Here is an 18,174-nt window from a genome sequence, read left to right as displayed (position 1 = left end):
GACAAATTATATTGGACAAGAGTATGTATTTCTCGTTAAATACATATCATCATGATAAAACTTGTGAAAATAATCGATTTAGGTCCGAGTAATAGTGGATTCTATATATTGTGAACCAAAAAATCAAATCAAATATGTTAGGTAATAATCGAACCGAATTTAATGAAACCAAACGGAACGCTCCAATTCGAAATCAGAGAACCGGGCCAACAACCAACACAACTATATGCTTTTGATTTAGAGATAAGCAAAAGTTGATCGCATGGGGAAAAATAACATGTCTCAAACACACATTCCTTAAATTTTAGTACCATTCAAAATCTCATCAGCATTATTATCAATAAAAGAAAAAAAAATCTCATCAACGTTTTACTCATAGATACTAACAACAGGTGTTCCTAAATTTCTCACTTCTGGAATATCATTTTGGCTGGAATCAAAAACCCTAAGTACCAGCATTTCTGCGGCCAACACGAGCAACGAAACCAGCTTTAATCGGAGCAACTGATCGGCCAGACCCACACTACAAAACCAAAAAAGATAGATCAGAACTTTTTAGACAATGGTAGGAAGTGGGGAAGAAAAAAGAAAAGGTAAAATCAACTTTATTCTCATTCCTAAACAACTCCAATACAAATAAACATTAGAAAGTCTTTAAAGGAAGCTTCAGAACTATCTATCGTTTTTCTCATTCACAAAACAATATGGCAATGTAGGCAGTTGTCAAACATCATAAGCGCCCTTTCAAGAGAAGACGAAATATAAGCAATATTTTAAACCTAATATAAAACTTCTTAAAAAACAAAACCAAACAAAAAAATACACCCTAAAAACTTTACTCCAATCAACACACAAGACAATTTTCGAAGAAATATTAACGTCATCATATCTCACATGAAAAATATGCAGAAAGTTCTCAGAGCATAATCACACTCTATATGACCAGCAACTTAAGGCCTCAGATTTGTTACTTTTATTGTCATCAAAGTAAAGATCTGACAATGTAGGCAATTCTTAATCATCATAAGCCTCGTAAAAGCATAGATTCATTAATAATTACATCACTCAAAAACAAAGCTATACACAGATTACATGCATGTCCGTTGCAAATAAGTTTTTAAGTTATGACCAGCAACTTTAGGCCTCAGATTTTGTTTATTTTATTGTCATCAGAGTAAAGATCTGACAATGTAGGCAATTCTTAATCATCATAAGCCTCTAAAAGAGTAGATTCATTAAGAATTATCACTGGAAACAAAGCTATATACGGTATGTTTCAACATTAGGAGAAAATGAAATTGGCTGGTCCGAGTTTTAAGTTACAACCAGCAACTTCAGGCGTCAGATTTGTAACTTTTAATTTCATCAGACTGAAGGTCTGACAATGTAGGCAATTCTTAATCATCATGAGCCTCTTAAATATGTAGATTCATTAATAGTTACATCACTAAAAACAAAGCCATATACAGGCTACACGCATGTTTTAACATAGGGAGAAAACGGTTGGTCCATGCCCAACAAGCATGACCACCACCATCACAAATAACTTGTAAGTTACGACCAGAAACTTTAGGCCTCAGATTTGTAAGTTTTAATCTCATCAGACTGAAGGTCTGACAATGTAGGCAATTATTAATCATCATAAGCCTCTAAAAGCATAGATTAATTAATAATTACATCATTCAAAACAAAGCTATATACAGACTACATGCATGTTTTAATGTAGGGAGAAAATGAAATTGGTTGGTCCACCATCACAAATAAGTCTTAAGTTATGACCGGCAACTTTAGGCCTCAGATTTGCATTTCTATTTTCATCAGACTAAAGGTCTGACAATGTAGGCAATTCTTAATCATCATAAGCCTCAAAAAGCATAGGTTCTTCACTAATTACATCACTCAAACAAAGCAATACACAGAGTACATACATGATATAAGGGGAAAATGAAATTGGTTGATCCACCAACAAAAAATAAGTTTTTTAAATTACGACCATTGACTTTAGGCCTCAGATTTGTAGTTTTTGTTGTCTTCAGACTGAAGGTCTGACAATGTAGGCAATTCTTAATCATCATAAGCCTCTAAAAAGAATAGATTCTTTACAAATTACATCACTCAAAACAATGATATATATAAGCACCCAAGGCAATTAACAGCAGGCTTATCTGAGAAAGATGAAAGGGATGGAGGAGAATTTGAAAATTGTTTTTGTTACCTTCTCACATCTGAGAAAGAAAAGACGATTCTCCTTTGAAAGAATTGTATCTGGACTTTTGCATCCAAGGCAAATGACATACTCATCTGTGAAGAGGAAACCAAAAATCCCAAAGTCAGTCCATCAAAATATTCCCAGCTTCAAGTAACATTTCTTATCATCTCAATATAAGTGACAATGACAGAAAAAAGGGACTTACTGATGTAACGCCTTAGGATCCCTTCAAAATTTTTTGGTGCAAACCTGCCCTTCACAACCAACCTTTGCTGCCCATCAAGTGATCCACTTGTCCCCAGCTCAGCAAGCAAGAAGGCCATGACATGGTCTGGTTGTCGATGCATTCTAAACGATTTTCTCAGCCAAGAAGTTGTTAGAAAGGGTGTGGTGTTTGTGTGGAATTCATTTGCAAATAGAACATCATTAGATGGTAAATTTAACTAAAAACCCCAAATCTGATTAACTCCTATGTGAAAGACTAACATGACCATGCTAGGTCCATGACCATGCAACATGACTTAACATTCAAGAAATATATTTTTATACCAATTGGAAGGCTGTGTGTGTGTGCACACACGTGCGTGTGTATAAATGAAAAGGACTACGCAATAAAGGAAAAAGGACAGTAACATACGTCTTGCATAGATCCATGAAATTTACAAAAACAGTTTTCTTGGTGCCCTCACGAAGAACTTGTGGAGGCCTCATAACAGTTCTACGTCTGTCTCCAGCAAGCTCAGGGTTGTTCTCCCGGAGAATGTTGAACACCCGACCAAGAAGCTGCATTCATCCCATCAAGTGAAGGTTAAATAGACTGTACAACAGCTGAAATAGCATATAAACTCAAAAAATTTTCAAGTATGCTGTTACCAAATAAGATCAAGAAGAAGCACAAAGCCATTCAATCAGTCAATAGCCATAGAGAAACATATAATAAATCCATTTAAGATTTCAACACGTACAATTCATAGGTGTATTAACATTAATATCCAAAGAAAATAAAAGTATGAAACATCAACAATGCACCAAGGTACACACTATACCTCATCATATATATAATCACGGTCAGTTCCATCCCAAGGGTACCGTTGTTGCAAGACAATGCCTTCACCTTCTTCATCCCCATCAATATGACCTAGATAAAGGGTAAAAAGGCATAAGAAAATATTAGTAACAGATTTCACACAACACCAGTGTCCATTTCACAATATCACCAATCAATAGTTTAATGAAGGAAAATCTAACCATCAAAATCATCTCCTGCATCCCCACTTTCGTCAGTGAATGTATTGGCCTCTACCTACAATATCACAGAAAGTACAATCAAAATATTTTAATTGATAGAGAACATACTAACATGTATATATATTAATTTAAAGCTATGACTTACTGGTTTCTTCTTCTTCTTTTTCAGATTGCTAAAGTCGAGCCCTTCAGAAACTGTAAGTAAAAAGAGAAATAAATAAGTCTCCTAACAAAACAAAGCACATTTTCTAGGACTCTAACCTGTTGATGTTTTTACAATTTGCCTTTTACCCTTTTTCTTCTGTTTTAATTATATTTTGTTCTTACTTTAATATTTTTACTCATTTTCTCAGAACCATCTAGTCTCTATAGTTAGCTCTCAATCTTCCAGTCGAAAAGCAACATGAGGATTGTAACTTTACATGAATTTTCGATTTCTCAATCAACAATAGATCTTTGTTTGTATGAATAATTAGCAAAAAGTACCTGATAATGCCTCCGTTTTCTCTGCCAACTTGTCAACAGATTCATCTGCAGGGTCCTGAATCACAACCTTCTTCTTCTTCTTCTTTTTAGTAGGATCAAATGATGTGATCTGAAGAAAAAGGCATTCATCAAACAAAAAAAAAATTAAAACAGATCATGTGAAAATATCTAAAATCGTATCGAGTAATATAGGTCAATTATTTATGCGAAGAAAGCATAAAATACGAACCACTGCAATCTTCTTTCATAAATTAATTACAAAAAAAAAAAAAGATAAAAATAACACTTACTTCCGGCACCTCATCCTTCACTTCATCATCTGCCATGATTGCTGCAAAGCAAAGGAAATTTCATAAGGAATGGACAAAAGAGATTCTCTATTAAATTAAAAAAAAAACCCTAGAATATATATAAAGCATGGAAACTGCTCGCAACCCTTGCGTAGGGAACAGAAATGGTGATGCAAAAAAGAAAACACTAACCTGCGTGCTTTGCTTTGCTTTAGATTTGAGAAGAAACAGTTGATTTGTGGAAGAAATGTGAAATGAAGGGTACAGAGTCGGCTGGCGTTTGGAAGATAACAATATGTGTGCTTGGATTCTAATAGAAAATGCTTTGGCTAAAATAAAATTTAGGGTTAGCCATAAGGGGCTTTTTTTAATTAAATTGTTTTTTAAATATAGTTTTTTACCAAAAATAAGTACTCTTTCATGTATCCAAAGTAGAAATTTCCATCATATCACTCGGTTGAGTTTGAATGCTTGTTGAAAAGTGATAGGTTTTAAATAAAAATATAAGTTTAAAAGAATAAGTAAAAATAATGGATTGAGTTTTGAGTAAAGTTTTTTAACCTGAGCTTAGCTTGAATTTACAAAAAAAATATTGTTTTGTTGTTATTTCTTACTATTTTCCTATTATTTTATTATTATTTATTATTATTTTATTGTTATTGTTTAGAAATTGTTAATTTTGTTCTTTAATGTTGTTTTATTATTAATTTTGTAACTATTTTAGAGGCATTTGTTTGCTAAATTGCATAGTGTTATTTAAGTATAAAAGTTTTTTAAAATTTATTTTTAATTTATTAAAAATATTTATTTTAATGTTTTAGTATTTTTGATACATTATATTTTAATTTTTACAAAAATAATATAAAAGATTTTAATATGGACAAATCAAACCTGAGTTTTAGTATTTTTATTCGACCAAACTTTAGCAAAATTTGAAACCTATTTTCCAAGTTAAGTTTGAACTTAAAATTTGTTAGGTACAAGCCAGATTATAGATACCTCTAATTCAAAGGATGTCGAGACAGTTACTTTTTTTTTTCTTGAATTTACTTTACATTTTGTTTTAGACTTAACAAATGTATTTAATATATGTTTTTGAAGTGATTTTTCTATATCAAACTTATAAAAAATATGAATTTTTATTAGGACAAATCTTAAAATTATATATAAAATTAATTTTGCATATAATTTTGTATTTGAATTTGAATTTTGTGTAATTTTATATTTTAAATTTTAATTTGATTAAATTTTCACAAATTATTAATACAATTATTGATATAGCATCATTTTATATTTATATATTGCATACATAATTAATTATATTTATAAAATATAAAAGTAAATTTATGTGTTGATTTTTTGAATATGTACGATTGAATCAAAATTAAATTTTCATGTTACATTTGAACCATAATCAAAGTTCCTTGTGTATTATTACACCAAATCAAAGTTCATGTATCAAATTAGCATTAAATCAAACTTCATGTATAATTTTGAGATTTATCCTTTTATTAATATCAAAGTTTATTTTAGATAATAAATTTTATATGTATAAAAATAGTTAATTATATAATAATATTAGTTCTCTTTATTCAATACACATGTTGATTATATTATTTAATTAAATTATACTAATTATTCCTTGATTTTTTATAAATTTAATAACATTTCGTTAACATATGGTTATAAAATTAAAACATAATAATATATATTTAATTCTATAAACATGATAATTGATATTAGATTGAATTAAAATAAACAATATTAGATTGATATAATAATAAATTTACTTTTAATAGTGTATTTAGTTTGTAAAATTAATGATAATATTTTTTAAAACTGTTTTAACATTTAAAGTGACTTGTTATGTAAATTTGTAAATTAAATTATTGAATGGTTAGTGTTTGTTACATCGACACTGTATTTTTTTATTTCAAGCAGTTTTAAAAATTGTCACAAGTTTTATTTTATATATTTTATTATATATTTATAAGACACTTGTCAACCTCATAACTTTACTTGTATAGTTTAAAAATTCATCTAATAACGTATCAAATATTTTCTCATTATTAAATATAAGCAAACTAGAATCGCTAATTATGAAAAAATAATTTGTAGAACACCATTAAAAAGTTACATAAAAAATGTAAAGGGATTTATGTTGGAATTTTTCCCTCCACAAATGTTGTTATCTTTCCTTGCCACATGTCAATTATTCACAATGTGAACACGTTAAAAACTTAAGAATATTATCAAGCCCGTTCGTGACAGTTTTGGATATTAAGCAAACAATAAATTAAGCCTTTTTTTTAATTTTATAAAATGCAATGTAATAAAAACTGAAAAAAAAAATTGGGATTCTAGAATATGAAGTATTTATAGTGAAAAAATTAAAAGCATTAGGCATTTAATTAATTTATTTTAATTTGAATTTTTTTTCTCACATTAAAAACTAAAAAAATATTTTTTTAGACCCTTTCCAGGCCTGAACACTGGACGATTACACTCTCAAATAACTCGAGCAAGACATGAATACATAACATTTGGATCAAACTCTAACTAAATATAGCTATTTTCTTTCTCTGAACATAAACATAAAGTTTACTAGAAGAACACTAATTTACTTCATTTTTCTTGATTAATTTTGGAGTCTATCACTAAAGTGGTCACTTCCATTTGTAAAATCATTGTAGGTTCATTTTTCTTCTTTCATTAATGAATTGGTCCAAGTAATAAATATAAGTATGAAGATCATTTTTGTTTCCCTTAAATCATTTATGCCACCAGTATATTTGTTATCAAATGATCATTCATTTAAGTAGTATATTATCTTACTTTATACCGGTCAACCATGCCATCAATATATTTGTTACCAAGTGATCATTCATGTAAATAGTATATTATCTTGCTTTATATCGGGTAATTTAAATTGATTTTCACATTAAACATAAGCATGGAAAATTTTGCCCACGTTGCAGACAAACCCTAATCTATTTCCATAATACTTAACATTCCACTGCTAGGTGACTTTTGATGATCTCCACTCTTGACAAATTCACCAAAAATTTTACCCATGTTATTGAAAGGCTTAACTCATAACTCATTTCCCTAAATCCTAAATACTCGGATAATGTATTAAGTAAGCCACAAATTCTTAAGTGATTTTTTCAACTCAATTGCTATTTTCAAAGCATCAAGAAGCCCAAAACATGTTTCCCTAGACCTTAAAAATAACATTAACCTTCACCCAATAACTTTAAACCTTAAACACTTAATCCCGAATCTACTTTATTAGTTCAATTCTTTTATAAGATCAGATTTCCTCAAATGTTTCAACATCCTCAACATAACTTTAAATAGAAATTACGTCACATTTCAATAATTTTAGAAATCGAATAAAAAAATTTCTTATCTTAACTCGATATCAAGTTGAGCACCTCTTAAAAAACCGAACAATCATTATTTTTAGTAAGCATTGTTTGTGCAATCAATATGATTTATATTCTCTTAGCAGATTATTCAATTATAATACCATATTAAAACCCATTTTTTTCCTTTTATTTCTTCAATTACTGTTCAACTTCACAGTAGCAAGGAGAAGGACAATCCTGCCTCCTTAAGATAAAGGCTTCGGTAAAGGAAATTGATGAAAGAAAATGTTAGTGAAGGTGGATACAGACCCAAGTCACTCAACAGGTGCACCACAACATCAACAACGATATCCCATTCAGAATCTTTAAGCAACAAGGACGTCTCCTTCTACCTCTTCGTAATAAAGAGCAAGCATCACCAAAGGACTACCTGACATCCTTCCTCAAGCAACTCGCAAGAATAAAGAAGAATCAACCTTGCAGGATGAGGAAAAAAAAGACCAAGGTAAGAGGTCTCATTCCCGTTGGAAGAATAAACTAAATGCCAAGGTAAGATGTCCCACCCCCTCTATGAAATGGCTAAGGTGGAAGGTCTTGTCCCCTTTACGACCAAAAAGATCAAGGCAAGAGGTCTCACCCTCTTGTTAGCATCAACTAAAGGCCAATGTGAGAGGTTTTTTCCACTTGACGAATTGGCTAAAGTGATATGTTTTATACCTCTTACGCCCATGAAAACCAAGATGAGAGATCTTGTCCCTTCGAAGATTCTGCTAAAGACCAAGGCAAGAGGCTTAACACCCTATAGGATAATAGCAACGACAAAGGGACTCATCTAATGATACAATTTCAGACACTGATAACCCTTCATCTAATGACTCTCGACTAAATTGAAATACATATCTACAATGATACACTTTCAGACACTGCAACAGTAACATTACAGTCGTTTCCTCTGTTGTGGTGGTACATAATAACTCTTCACCCTCCATCAGAACGTCGTTTACCAGAAATTATATAGGATTGACGACCGTATTTGAAGAAATAACAGTAGGGTAGAAGACAGAGAAAGCATAAGCAATTTTTTAGCAACAAAGGAAACGAAAACACGAGGAAACAAAGAGACACAACGGAACACCGATTTTGAAATGACTTGTTTATAAGTATTTGGGCGAGAAAATGAAGCGACATCCTAAACAAGAAAGCAACAAGAACGAAATAGCACAAATCTCCAATCATAAGCAAACACTTGTTTGGAAGCAATCGATACAAAAGCAAGATAATCGGGGCAATAAAGATGAAGCTTCGAAAACCCTCCACTAACCTTGTCAAAGGTCTGTAGCAAGCCTTGTCAGCAAACCGGATCAAGCCAAATCACTTTATAACTTGCCTTTTGTCTAAAGGGTTATTGTTATACCCTCACCTTGGACCCCCTCGCTAGATCATGCAAAGGCTACAAGGATTTTGGTGAAGCTTAACTTTATGCACAAAATGAAGCTCGGCATCATGGCCTCACTAAAGAAGCAATATGCTTTGCTTGAACATCCAGTCACACAAAGTGAGTGAGCTCACACAAAGTGAGTGAGCGCACACAATCCTCAAAATATATAAGTGAAATAGTTTCTAACAACCTCTGACAATACATCATGTGTTGATTTAACGAATGGCTAGTTCAATCCCTTCATGTCAACTTTAACAATACCCTAAGTTGATATTTGTCGCCTCATATGACACCTATAAAGTAGAGAACTCAATGGTTGGGATCCATGCCAGTCACCCTCCTATAAGTACCTCATAAGCAAGGGCGAAGTTAGAACAATTTTTTAAGGGCTGAATGAAATTTTAATTTTTTATATTCTATATTTTTATAATTTTTAAAACATTAAATCGATTTTTTTTTAATTTTAAGAGGGCCAAAGTATAATTTAGCCTAAATATTAATTTTCCAGTTTAAGGGGGGTCAGGGCCCATGCCAGCCCCCCCAAATTCGCCTCTGCTCATAAGCATCGAACCGAAGGTATTAATCATTCATATAGTCTATACTCCACCAAAACTCAATCCCAAATTCTTTCAAACTAATAATCTAGTGGTTTCATGCATCACTCACGATGTGAATCGTTCTTGTTGTATTATTCAATATCTTGTACAACTTTAGTGTTATGATAATTTCTAAATTTTAAAATGTTCTACTTAAGTTCTTAAAGTATTGTTAACCAATTTTTTTCCGTTAATTTTATAATTATCTTAATTGTTAAATGCCATCTAAAATATATTGAGAAGTATATTTAAAATAAATATATTAAATTATAAGCACATTTGTTACTTATTGTATAAACGAGTTGAATTTAATGAATTAAAATTAAATTTCACAAGTTCTAACATTATCTCTATTTTTTAATACATCATTTACATAAAACACTTAAAATGATTTTATATATAAAAAGCACTTAATAGTTAATTTAACGGGTTTTATTTTATTAAAGGACTAATTAAATTGATGTCACGTATTAATCGATTTCTAATTCAATTAAAAATCATCAAAAGATATTTTCTTTTATAAAGTAAGTATATTTTATTTTTATATTTTTAATAAAATAATACTATGATGAGATTTGAAATGGAGATGCATAATACCCAAACTTTTAAGTTAACAATTTCAACCAAATCCTCAAAGAAAAAAATTACAAATATATTTTTGGGTAAACTACACTTATAGTAATCAAATTATTACTTTTTTTTTGTCATTCAACTATGAAAAGTTTTAAAATGATTATCAACTATTAGTAAATTTCCCTTTTGGTTATCCAACTACGCAAAATAACAAAATGATCACTCAGCTATTCAATTTTATCTTTTTTGGTCACCCAACTTATATTTTTGGGTGTTTTCATTGTTACCTTAGCTCGTTGATCACCAAAAAAGACAAAACTGAATAATCATTTTGAAACGTTTCATAGTTGGCTGACAAAAAAAAATTACTAATAGTTGAATGAACATTTTATAACTTTTCATAATTGGGTAACAAAAAAATACTAATAATTAGGTGACTACTATTGTAATTTACCCTATTTTTTAAAATAATGTTATTTAAAATGGTTTCTAAATTTAAATACTAACATAAAATTTGACAATTTGCATGGATACCGAGTGGAATTAACCCTATTATAAGTTGTAGTTAACTGGCGGCACTGAAAAAGCTCATAAAGCCTAAAACAGTTTTAAAATATAATCATCCGCAGTTGATTTGGGGGATCAGAAATGGCATCATCGCCCACTCTCAAGCCTTTCGTTTCCTCTCTCTACTCTGATCCTACCCGCCACTGCGTAAACTCTTTCTTTTGCCTTTCTTTCTATTTGTCTTTACGATTTTTTCCGTAATTTTTTCTTTCAAAATGATAAGTGTGTGTTTTAAAATATACGAAACTGCTTGTTTTAGTGGAATTTTTTTTCTTCCAATATTGATTTCTGATAATGCCTGGTTAAAGCTGTTACGATTTGAGCTATTCTAATGTCGATGAAGTGAATTTTAGATAAAGTAAAAGAAAGTGCTACTGTAATTGAATTCTACTGAGCTTTCAAAACTGTTACGAAATAAACGAATAATAACATTTTTATTAATAATTAAATTGATTTTTAAATTTTTATTTAAAATAATTTCAACAAGCAAACATTACAGTAACTGAATTGATATTTAAATGGAGCTTTTGTAAATAGCTGAATTAATGGAATGGAAAACATTATTCTGTTTGTTATTTATGTAGGGTTCTTTGCTAGAAAATTATTTTCCAAGAAGTTTTCAGGTTAGGAAGGAATTATGTTTAGAGGAAAAGCTAAAGTTGTCCACAAAGCAATTCAGATTGAATTGTTTAGGGCACAGAGACATGGATGTTAGTGCTTCAGTTTTGGCTGATTCTGTTACAGATGCTCAATTGGTTTGTATCATTCTTTTATGTTCTAAAGGGTGGTTATACTGGTGTCTGCAATTGTTGTTATATTTACTTTTTCTCTTCCGTTACAAAACAGGATGTCAACGAGGAAGACCCTAGCATTTCGACTTTATTGATGAATTTTGATAGTAATTTTGATCCTTATGGTGCAATGAGTACACCTCTTTACCAAACAGCTACATTTAAGCAGGTAATCTTACTGAAATTTGTTGGTTTGCAGTATCTTTTACCAGTTGTTTATCAACGTGCAACACTTTGGTAAAGAAAATTTAAGAAATTTCTGAATTCCTAAGGTTTAGCATTTTATTGTTTATATGGTTTTGCTTGGTTTAATGCTTTGCTTGCAATAAGCTTTGTAGTTTGATTCATACACTGAATTTCCTAATATTGTGTCAATTCTGAGGATAGCAAGTTGAACCATGAATAATATTAACTGGGATTACGCATATCCAAGATTGATCTAGCTCCTGCATTGTATCTCAGTAGTTTTGATATGTAGCCTGCATTCTGGCATCAGTTATGGTTTTTTTTTCATCATCCGATACATATTACTTTATATGGAAAATCCAAAAAGTAATCAAAATATATGCAGACAAAAATTAACACTTACATGGTCATATACAGCCAGACATGAATGCTTATTATCTGTTTCTTGCCTATATCTGGCATCTCACTGAGGTCAGACTTTAATTAGCATTTTCTATACTTTGTTTTGAAGCCTTCGGCAACTGAAAATGGGCCTTATGATTATACTAGGAGTGGAAACCCTACGCGGGATGTCCTGGAAAGGTGTAATTTCGTGTTTTGCCATACTCAGCATGGTTGAAGGCCTTCGATCTATCATCAGTGATACCAACCCTTTTAGCTTCTACAATGTACTTTTCTGGAGTATTTAGATGTGTGTATCTTTATCTTGTAGGCTCTTGGCAAAGCTTGAGAAGGCAGATAGAGCATTTTGCTTTACCAGCGGAATGGCTGCTTTGTCTGCTGTTGCTAATCTTGTTGGAACTGGTACTTTATCTTTTATCACTTTATCTGTTTCGTTTTGCAGTATATTTCATTTGAGTTTATAACGCTTATAATTTTTTTTTTCAGCAACTTGAGACTGGTTATGATGGTATTTGTCATCAACATGACAATTTTTCACTTCGCTTGTTGCCCTTTTACTGTTTGTAGCATTGTTATAAAAGATTTTATTCCTGTTTTCTCATTGTCCTTGCTCCATTCATGTTTTTTTTATGCTTAGTAATTCAAGTCTGTAGTTTATTTCTGTAAAGCCTCTAATTCCTTTCGTGCACTTAAAGAAAACCTTAATAATATTGTTTTTTCTCTTCTTTTAGGCCAAGAAATTGTTGCTGGAGATGACATCTATGGTGGCTCTGATCGTTTATTATCTCAAGTAACTCCAAGATCTGGAGTTGTGGTAAAGTTAGTATATTCTGTTATTTTGTGCATTGTGATCCTACTGTATATTGTCTTCTTCTGTTATCCTAGCGCTATAGAAATCTAAATTGCTTCAAATGTTTAGACGAGTAAACACTAGTGATCTGAGTGAAGTTGCAAAAGTTATTGGCCCCAAGACAAAGCTTGTGTGGCTGGAGAGTCCTACCAATCCTCGACAACAAATTGCTGATATTCGTGTGAGACATTTTTCTTTTTTCTAGTCATATATATTTTCATTGACCATTATGTTTGGATTTTGTTAGTCTTACGATTTCAGTTGTTAGATACACGTTAATTTGACATTTTGCTAAAATGCATTGATATAATAATGCATATATGTTGTTTTCTGCACAAGACAGGATATAGAAGTGTGCATGATTTAAATCTATTGTCAATTAATATATGCTGGATCATTTTTGTTGTGGTTATACATGTGTGCAATTAGGTATTTGAGTTTGTTATTTCATTGTTGAAATCATAATTACAGGTGATGCATCTTAGCTCTAATAGCAAAGTGCTTTTGTTAAGCATCCAACCTAAAACCAAGTGGAGAGGCCCAACTTTAGTATAAGACCATAGGAAACCAGATACTTAATACATGGGATAACACCACGTAACACTCCGCCTCGTGTGGTTCTCAAAACTCCTCTTGACATTCCCCCTTACATGTAGCTCACAAACCTCACATGGTGTTAGGCAGGTAGAACAGAATTGAACCTATCTTCTGATACCATATTAGCATCTAACGTAAAACCAATTGGTAACAAGGGAAGAAACCGAACATTATCAGGGAAAAAAAGGGAGACCCAATATATAACGGATGTGGAATAACACCACTTAACCTTTTCTCTTTCCTGTTTGTATAATTTTCAGAGAATTGCAGAAATGGCTCATACCCATGGGGCCATTCTGTTGGTGGACAACAGTATTATGACCCCAGTATTGTCAAGGCCATTGGAACTTGGAGCAGGTATCAACAATATACATATCTTTGGGTTCAGTTCTAAATTTTTAAGCAAGTAGGATTTTATGGTTTAGATTATTGGTAATTTTGATTGGTTGATTTTGTTTCAGACATTGTCATGCATTCTGCTACTAAATTTATGGCTGGGCATAGTGACCTCATGGCAGGCGTGCTTGCTGTTAAAGGAGAGAGGTATTAGCTCCTTTCTCATGCAGTTCTTTTGTAATATTGGATATTATACCTATTTTAAAATTCATAATATAAATTTAAAGATCCAGTAATATTTGATGATTTGAAGTATTTATAACCATCACCTAATCTTTCTACTTTCACATGGACAAATATTTGCTTAATCTTATTTACTCTTATTTTTTACCCCTACATGCTTCTTTTCAACTTGTTTACGAAAAGGGTAATAAGACTATGTTCTTGTAAATTGAGGGTTAAGACACTGAACGTCAAACTTCCAAGTGGAGGAAGTTTGGGAGTATGATATGATTTCCTAGAGTTTTGGTTGGAAGACTTATACCCCAACTTCAATATTGTTTTTCAGACTTTTTGATCGAGGTCCTTGGAGTAGAAAAGAACCAAGAAAGAATCGGTTAAACTTTCATTGTGAAATAATAGTTGCTTTTCTAGACAAATCTTTGGGGGATTCATTGTATATTAGTTTTATATGTATTTTATACTGGATCAATTGCTATTTATCTATATATTTTACCTGTTGTTTCAAGTGCTAGGTTTCTAGTATAGGATTTACGCAGTTTCAGTTGCTTTCTTTGATGCATTCCATCTAATTAAGTTTTATAAGAGTAGAGGGTCCCTAAGTAGCTATTTATTGAATTTTGAAGAACTAATCTTCTCACATTTTTGCTAACACTTAGCTGGAACCTCTGCAACAGTTTTGTCTAAACCAGACAATCTTTTCATAAATGTCCCCTTTTTTCAGAATTCATACAAGCATTTTTTTTAATAAATACAAGAAAGTTGAAGGCATAAGTAATTCTAAATTTCCTACATTCTGCGTAATTGGTGATTAATCTTTTGCATCTGTAATATCTCTTTTTTTTGCTCACAGCTCATAAGAATGGTAAAGTCTTGCTTCTGTTATTTAAAAAATTAATATGTATTACATATATGGCCAAAAACTTCTAGATCTTTTGAATTTGTGTCCCTAAATTTGTTTTTGCTTCTTTTTTTTTAATTCAACAGTTCTACCATCTTGCCGTGAATTATACACATAAGAATGCTCTTAGGAAGAAAAAGGTCTCTTTGTATGCACTTTTCTTATCAGTAGTTATCATCACTCTTCCTATTCTTCTACTAAAGGATTTAACCTCCACTATTATAATTAACTTTTACCGGTCATATTTCCTTATTGTTACCTTCCTAATTCTGAAATCTTTTCTTTTGTTAACCACTAGCTTGGCAAAGGAGTTGTATTTCCTACAAAACGCAGTTGGCTCTGGTTTAGCTCCTTTTGATTGTTGGATCTGTTTAAGAGGCATCAAGACCATGGCTTTACGTGTTGAAAAGCAACAGGTAATGCTTTAGATATATACTTTTATTCCTGCACGTAATTTTATGAAGTATATGTTTGATTGAATGTTGCTATATTTTGTTCGTTATATGCAATGTGCTTCATGTGGGACTTGGGGAAGTAGAATAGCCTAGAGATATCATTTAGTCTATTCTTATACAACACTATGTATGGCCTTGATATGGAGAAAGAGGGGTGTTGAGATTGACCTCTTCCACTAGCGTGTCCCGTTGATTATATGGTCTGATTTGTACTTTGACAAATTAGACATATTTTCTGTCACCGTTAATTGTGTGTTGATGTTACCTTTTCAGTGATCATCTACTGAAGAATTTTCAAGTTCCTATTCTGCCTTTTAACGATCTTCTATCTGGCTATTTTTCTCTAGGCTTGTCAATTGGACGGATTGGTTTTGGATGGGATTGGATTAATTTGTATCACGTCTATTTTGGTTTTAAAGTTTTCGAGTCCTTTTAGATTCAGGTCACTTTGGGATAGTATCATTTGAGTTTACCCATTTGGTTTTCCGGTCGTGTCATCTCGGGTTTTGAGTTCGGGTCATTTTTGGCTTAGGTCTTTTTGAGTTAGGTGGATTCTGGTTGTTGACTTCTTATGGTTGAATCGGATTGGGTCGGGTTTGGATTCATGTTAATCAGGTTGGTTTTTGGGTTTGGGTCCAAATTTACAGGTCCAGTTTTCCCCATAGTTTCTATGGTTGAAATTTGCTTGACTTCAAACATGAAACTAAGGTTTCTGAATCTCCTACAGGAAAATGCACAGAAGATAGCCGAGTTCCTTTCTTCCCATCCACGAGTGAAGAAAGTGAACTATGCTGGTCTTCCTAATCACCTTGGACGTGATTTACACTATTCTCAGGTATTTATTGATAGATATAAATTCCAATTTCAACATCCTTGTCTTTAATATCCTTAGCATTAAATATCCTAATCTCACTCTTGTAGGCAAAGGGCGCAGGATCTGTACTTAGTTTTTTGACAGGTTCTCTGGCACTCTCGAAGCATGTTGTTGAGACGACTAAATACTTCAGCATAACAGTTAGTTTCGGTAACGACACCATCTATGTTCTTTTATAACATATAAATGCATAATTGAACTTTCAGTACTGATTACCTTTTAGTCATCAATCTGAACTTTTGGAATATCTTCTGTAACAGAATTCGTATCACTTGCCTTAATAGATTCTATTTCTTGAAGGGGGAAGAAAACGAATAATAAAAAAAAAACCCATATAGACGAATCTTAAAAGTAAATTAAAGGTTTAGTTTTCGTAGTGCAGATGTGTTACATCAGTCTTAAATTTTAATGGAAGAACGAAATATTGTTTCTGCTAGAGATATTCTTTTACCTATTATATAATATGCATGCTTTCATGTTTAATATTTTCGTATTTTACATCGTCTTCGGTTACTTTGAATCGTATAATGCTAGGTTAGCTGTCAGATAAGATTACTGAGTTGTCATTACTCTGCAAAATAAGCTATAAGATAGTCGGTATTAGTGGCAAGTAACATTTAGGTAGATTTATCACTATCGAATATTCAGATTGTTGAACTTGTTGAACCCTTTTGGTGATGATCGAAACTCAATATGTGATTGTGATTGATTTAATAGGGAGCGTGAAATCTCTCATAAGCCTACCGTGCTTCATGTCACATGCAAGTATTCCGAGTGCAGTCCGTGAGGCTCGAGGTCTAACCGAAGATCTTGTTCGTTTATCAGTTGGAATCGAGGATGTAGAGGATCTCATTGCGGATTTAGACAATGCCCTCAGAACTGGCCCTCTGTAGTTGCTGTCTTGCTTGCTAGATGATGTATTTGATTAGTCCTTTAAACTGTTTTGGTTTGTACAATTATTGAGTTAATAAATGAGAGATTAATATACATTAATAATTATGGCTGACTTTGAAATTTTAATATACATTTTCTTTTTTTGTGAATTAGGGCAAAGCCCAAACAAAAAATTTTAATATATTTTAAAAAATGTTATTATGTAATTGATTTATATTAAAGATCATGCCATTTAGCTAAAATTATGTCTTTATTAAGTGCTTAGTACATTTAAGTCATTACTTTTTGTAAATTTGAAATTTAGTCCTTTTAGATTTCAAAATCAAATTCAACGTTAAAATTAGTTATAGGAGTATCAAGTGTGTGTTTTATATTTCAAAATGTCACATTAATGAATTTAACAAAAAAATTAACAATGTTAACTATTGAATTTAATTTTGAAATTTAAAAGTAGAGTTAAATTTCTGAAAATAAAAATATAAGGATTAAATTTCAAAGTTGTGAAGATTAGAGGAACTTAAGGTATATTTTAACCTATATTTAATAGTTATTTTGTTATAAAATTATTAAGTAATAGAATTGTGATAGTGAAGGTTCAATTACAGTGCTAAAGTCCAAAAAACAAACATAATGCGATAGTGTCATGAGACTAGAACTAATCTATGACCCATGATAAAAATCGTTCCATCCAAACTTGATATCCACCCATAGTTGAACAAATTATGTTCTATTATATGTTATTTGGACTCTATTTTTTAAATATTTATATATGTATATTCCATAATTCTTTTAACATAAATATGAATTTAATAATCCTTCGTATGTATAGAAAATAAAAGTGACATCATAAATTCATAGCATTATCTCGAG

The 18,174-nt window shown here is 31.4% G+C and overlaps 2 protein-coding genes and 5 non-coding genes across 7 annotated transcripts; 1 reads left to right on the top strand and 6 right to left on the bottom strand.

Moving 5' to 3' along the window:
- Window positions 1–230: 230 nt before the first annotated feature.
- LOC108474259 (eukaryotic translation initiation factor 2 subunit beta) lies at window positions 231–4,692 on the bottom strand. Its single transcript, XM_017776207.2, has 10 exons — window positions 4,426–4,692; window positions 4,234–4,274; window positions 3,944–4,052; window positions 3,603–3,652; window positions 3,458–3,512; window positions 3,256–3,347; window positions 2,847–2,992; window positions 2,415–2,557; window positions 2,216–2,301; window positions 231–523 (listed from the first exon to the last, which is right to left on the bottom strand). The coding sequence occupies exons 2-10, from the start codon at window positions 4,267–4,269 to the stop codon at window positions 446–448; spliced, it is 795 nt and encodes a 264-aa protein (XP_017631696.1). The 5' UTR covers window positions 4,270–4,274; window positions 4,426–4,692; the 3' UTR covers window positions 231–445.
- Window positions 952–1,033, bottom strand: LOC128284579 (small nucleolar RNA SNORD34). The gene has a single exon (XR_008275003.1). It is a non-coding gene; the product is annotated as a small nucleolar RNA SNORD34 (small nucleolar RNA).
- Window positions 1,138–1,220, bottom strand: LOC128284582 (small nucleolar RNA SNORD34). The gene has a single exon (XR_008275007.1). It is a non-coding gene; the product is annotated as a small nucleolar RNA SNORD34 (small nucleolar RNA).
- LOC128284581 (small nucleolar RNA SNORD34) lies at window positions 1,570–1,651 on the bottom strand. Its single transcript, XR_008275006.1, has one exon. It is a non-coding gene; the product is annotated as a small nucleolar RNA SNORD34 (small nucleolar RNA).
- LOC128284580 (small nucleolar RNA SNORD34) lies at window positions 1,788–1,868 on the bottom strand. Its single transcript, XR_008275004.1, has one exon. It is a non-coding gene; the product is annotated as a small nucleolar RNA SNORD34 (small nucleolar RNA).
- LOC128284583 (small nucleolar RNA SNORD34) lies at window positions 2,002–2,083 on the bottom strand. The gene has a single exon (XR_008275008.1). It is a non-coding gene; the product is annotated as a small nucleolar RNA SNORD34 (small nucleolar RNA).
- Window positions 4,693–10,721: 6,029 nt separating the features above from the next.
- On the top strand, window positions 10,722–17,406 carry LOC108470475 (cystathionine beta-lyase, chloroplastic). The gene is made up of 13 exons (XM_017771798.2): window positions 10,722–10,925; window positions 11,363–11,533; window positions 11,625–11,738; window positions 12,267–12,337; window positions 12,468–12,559; window positions 12,889–12,976; window positions 13,077–13,188; window positions 13,865–13,961; window positions 14,066–14,147; window positions 15,380–15,497; window positions 16,264–16,371; window positions 16,458–16,560; window positions 17,128–17,406. Exons 1-13 carry the CDS (start codon window positions 10,860–10,862, stop codon window positions 17,301–17,303), a joined length of 1,398 nt encoding a protein of 465 aa, XP_017627287.1. The 5' UTR covers window positions 10,722–10,859; the 3' UTR covers window positions 17,304–17,406.
- Window positions 17,407–18,174: the final 768 nt, after the last annotated feature.

Source organism: Gossypium arboreum, chromosome 11, assembly GCF_025698485.1.
Source record: "Gossypium arboreum isolate Shixiya-1 chromosome 11, ASM2569848v2, whole genome shotgun sequence".
Classification (NCBI taxonomy): domain Eukaryota; kingdom Viridiplantae; phylum Streptophyta; class Magnoliopsida; order Malvales; family Malvaceae; genus Gossypium; species Gossypium arboreum.
The sequence above is the reverse complement of the archived record's forward strand: the minus strand, read 5'-3'. Positions and strand labels throughout refer to the sequence as shown.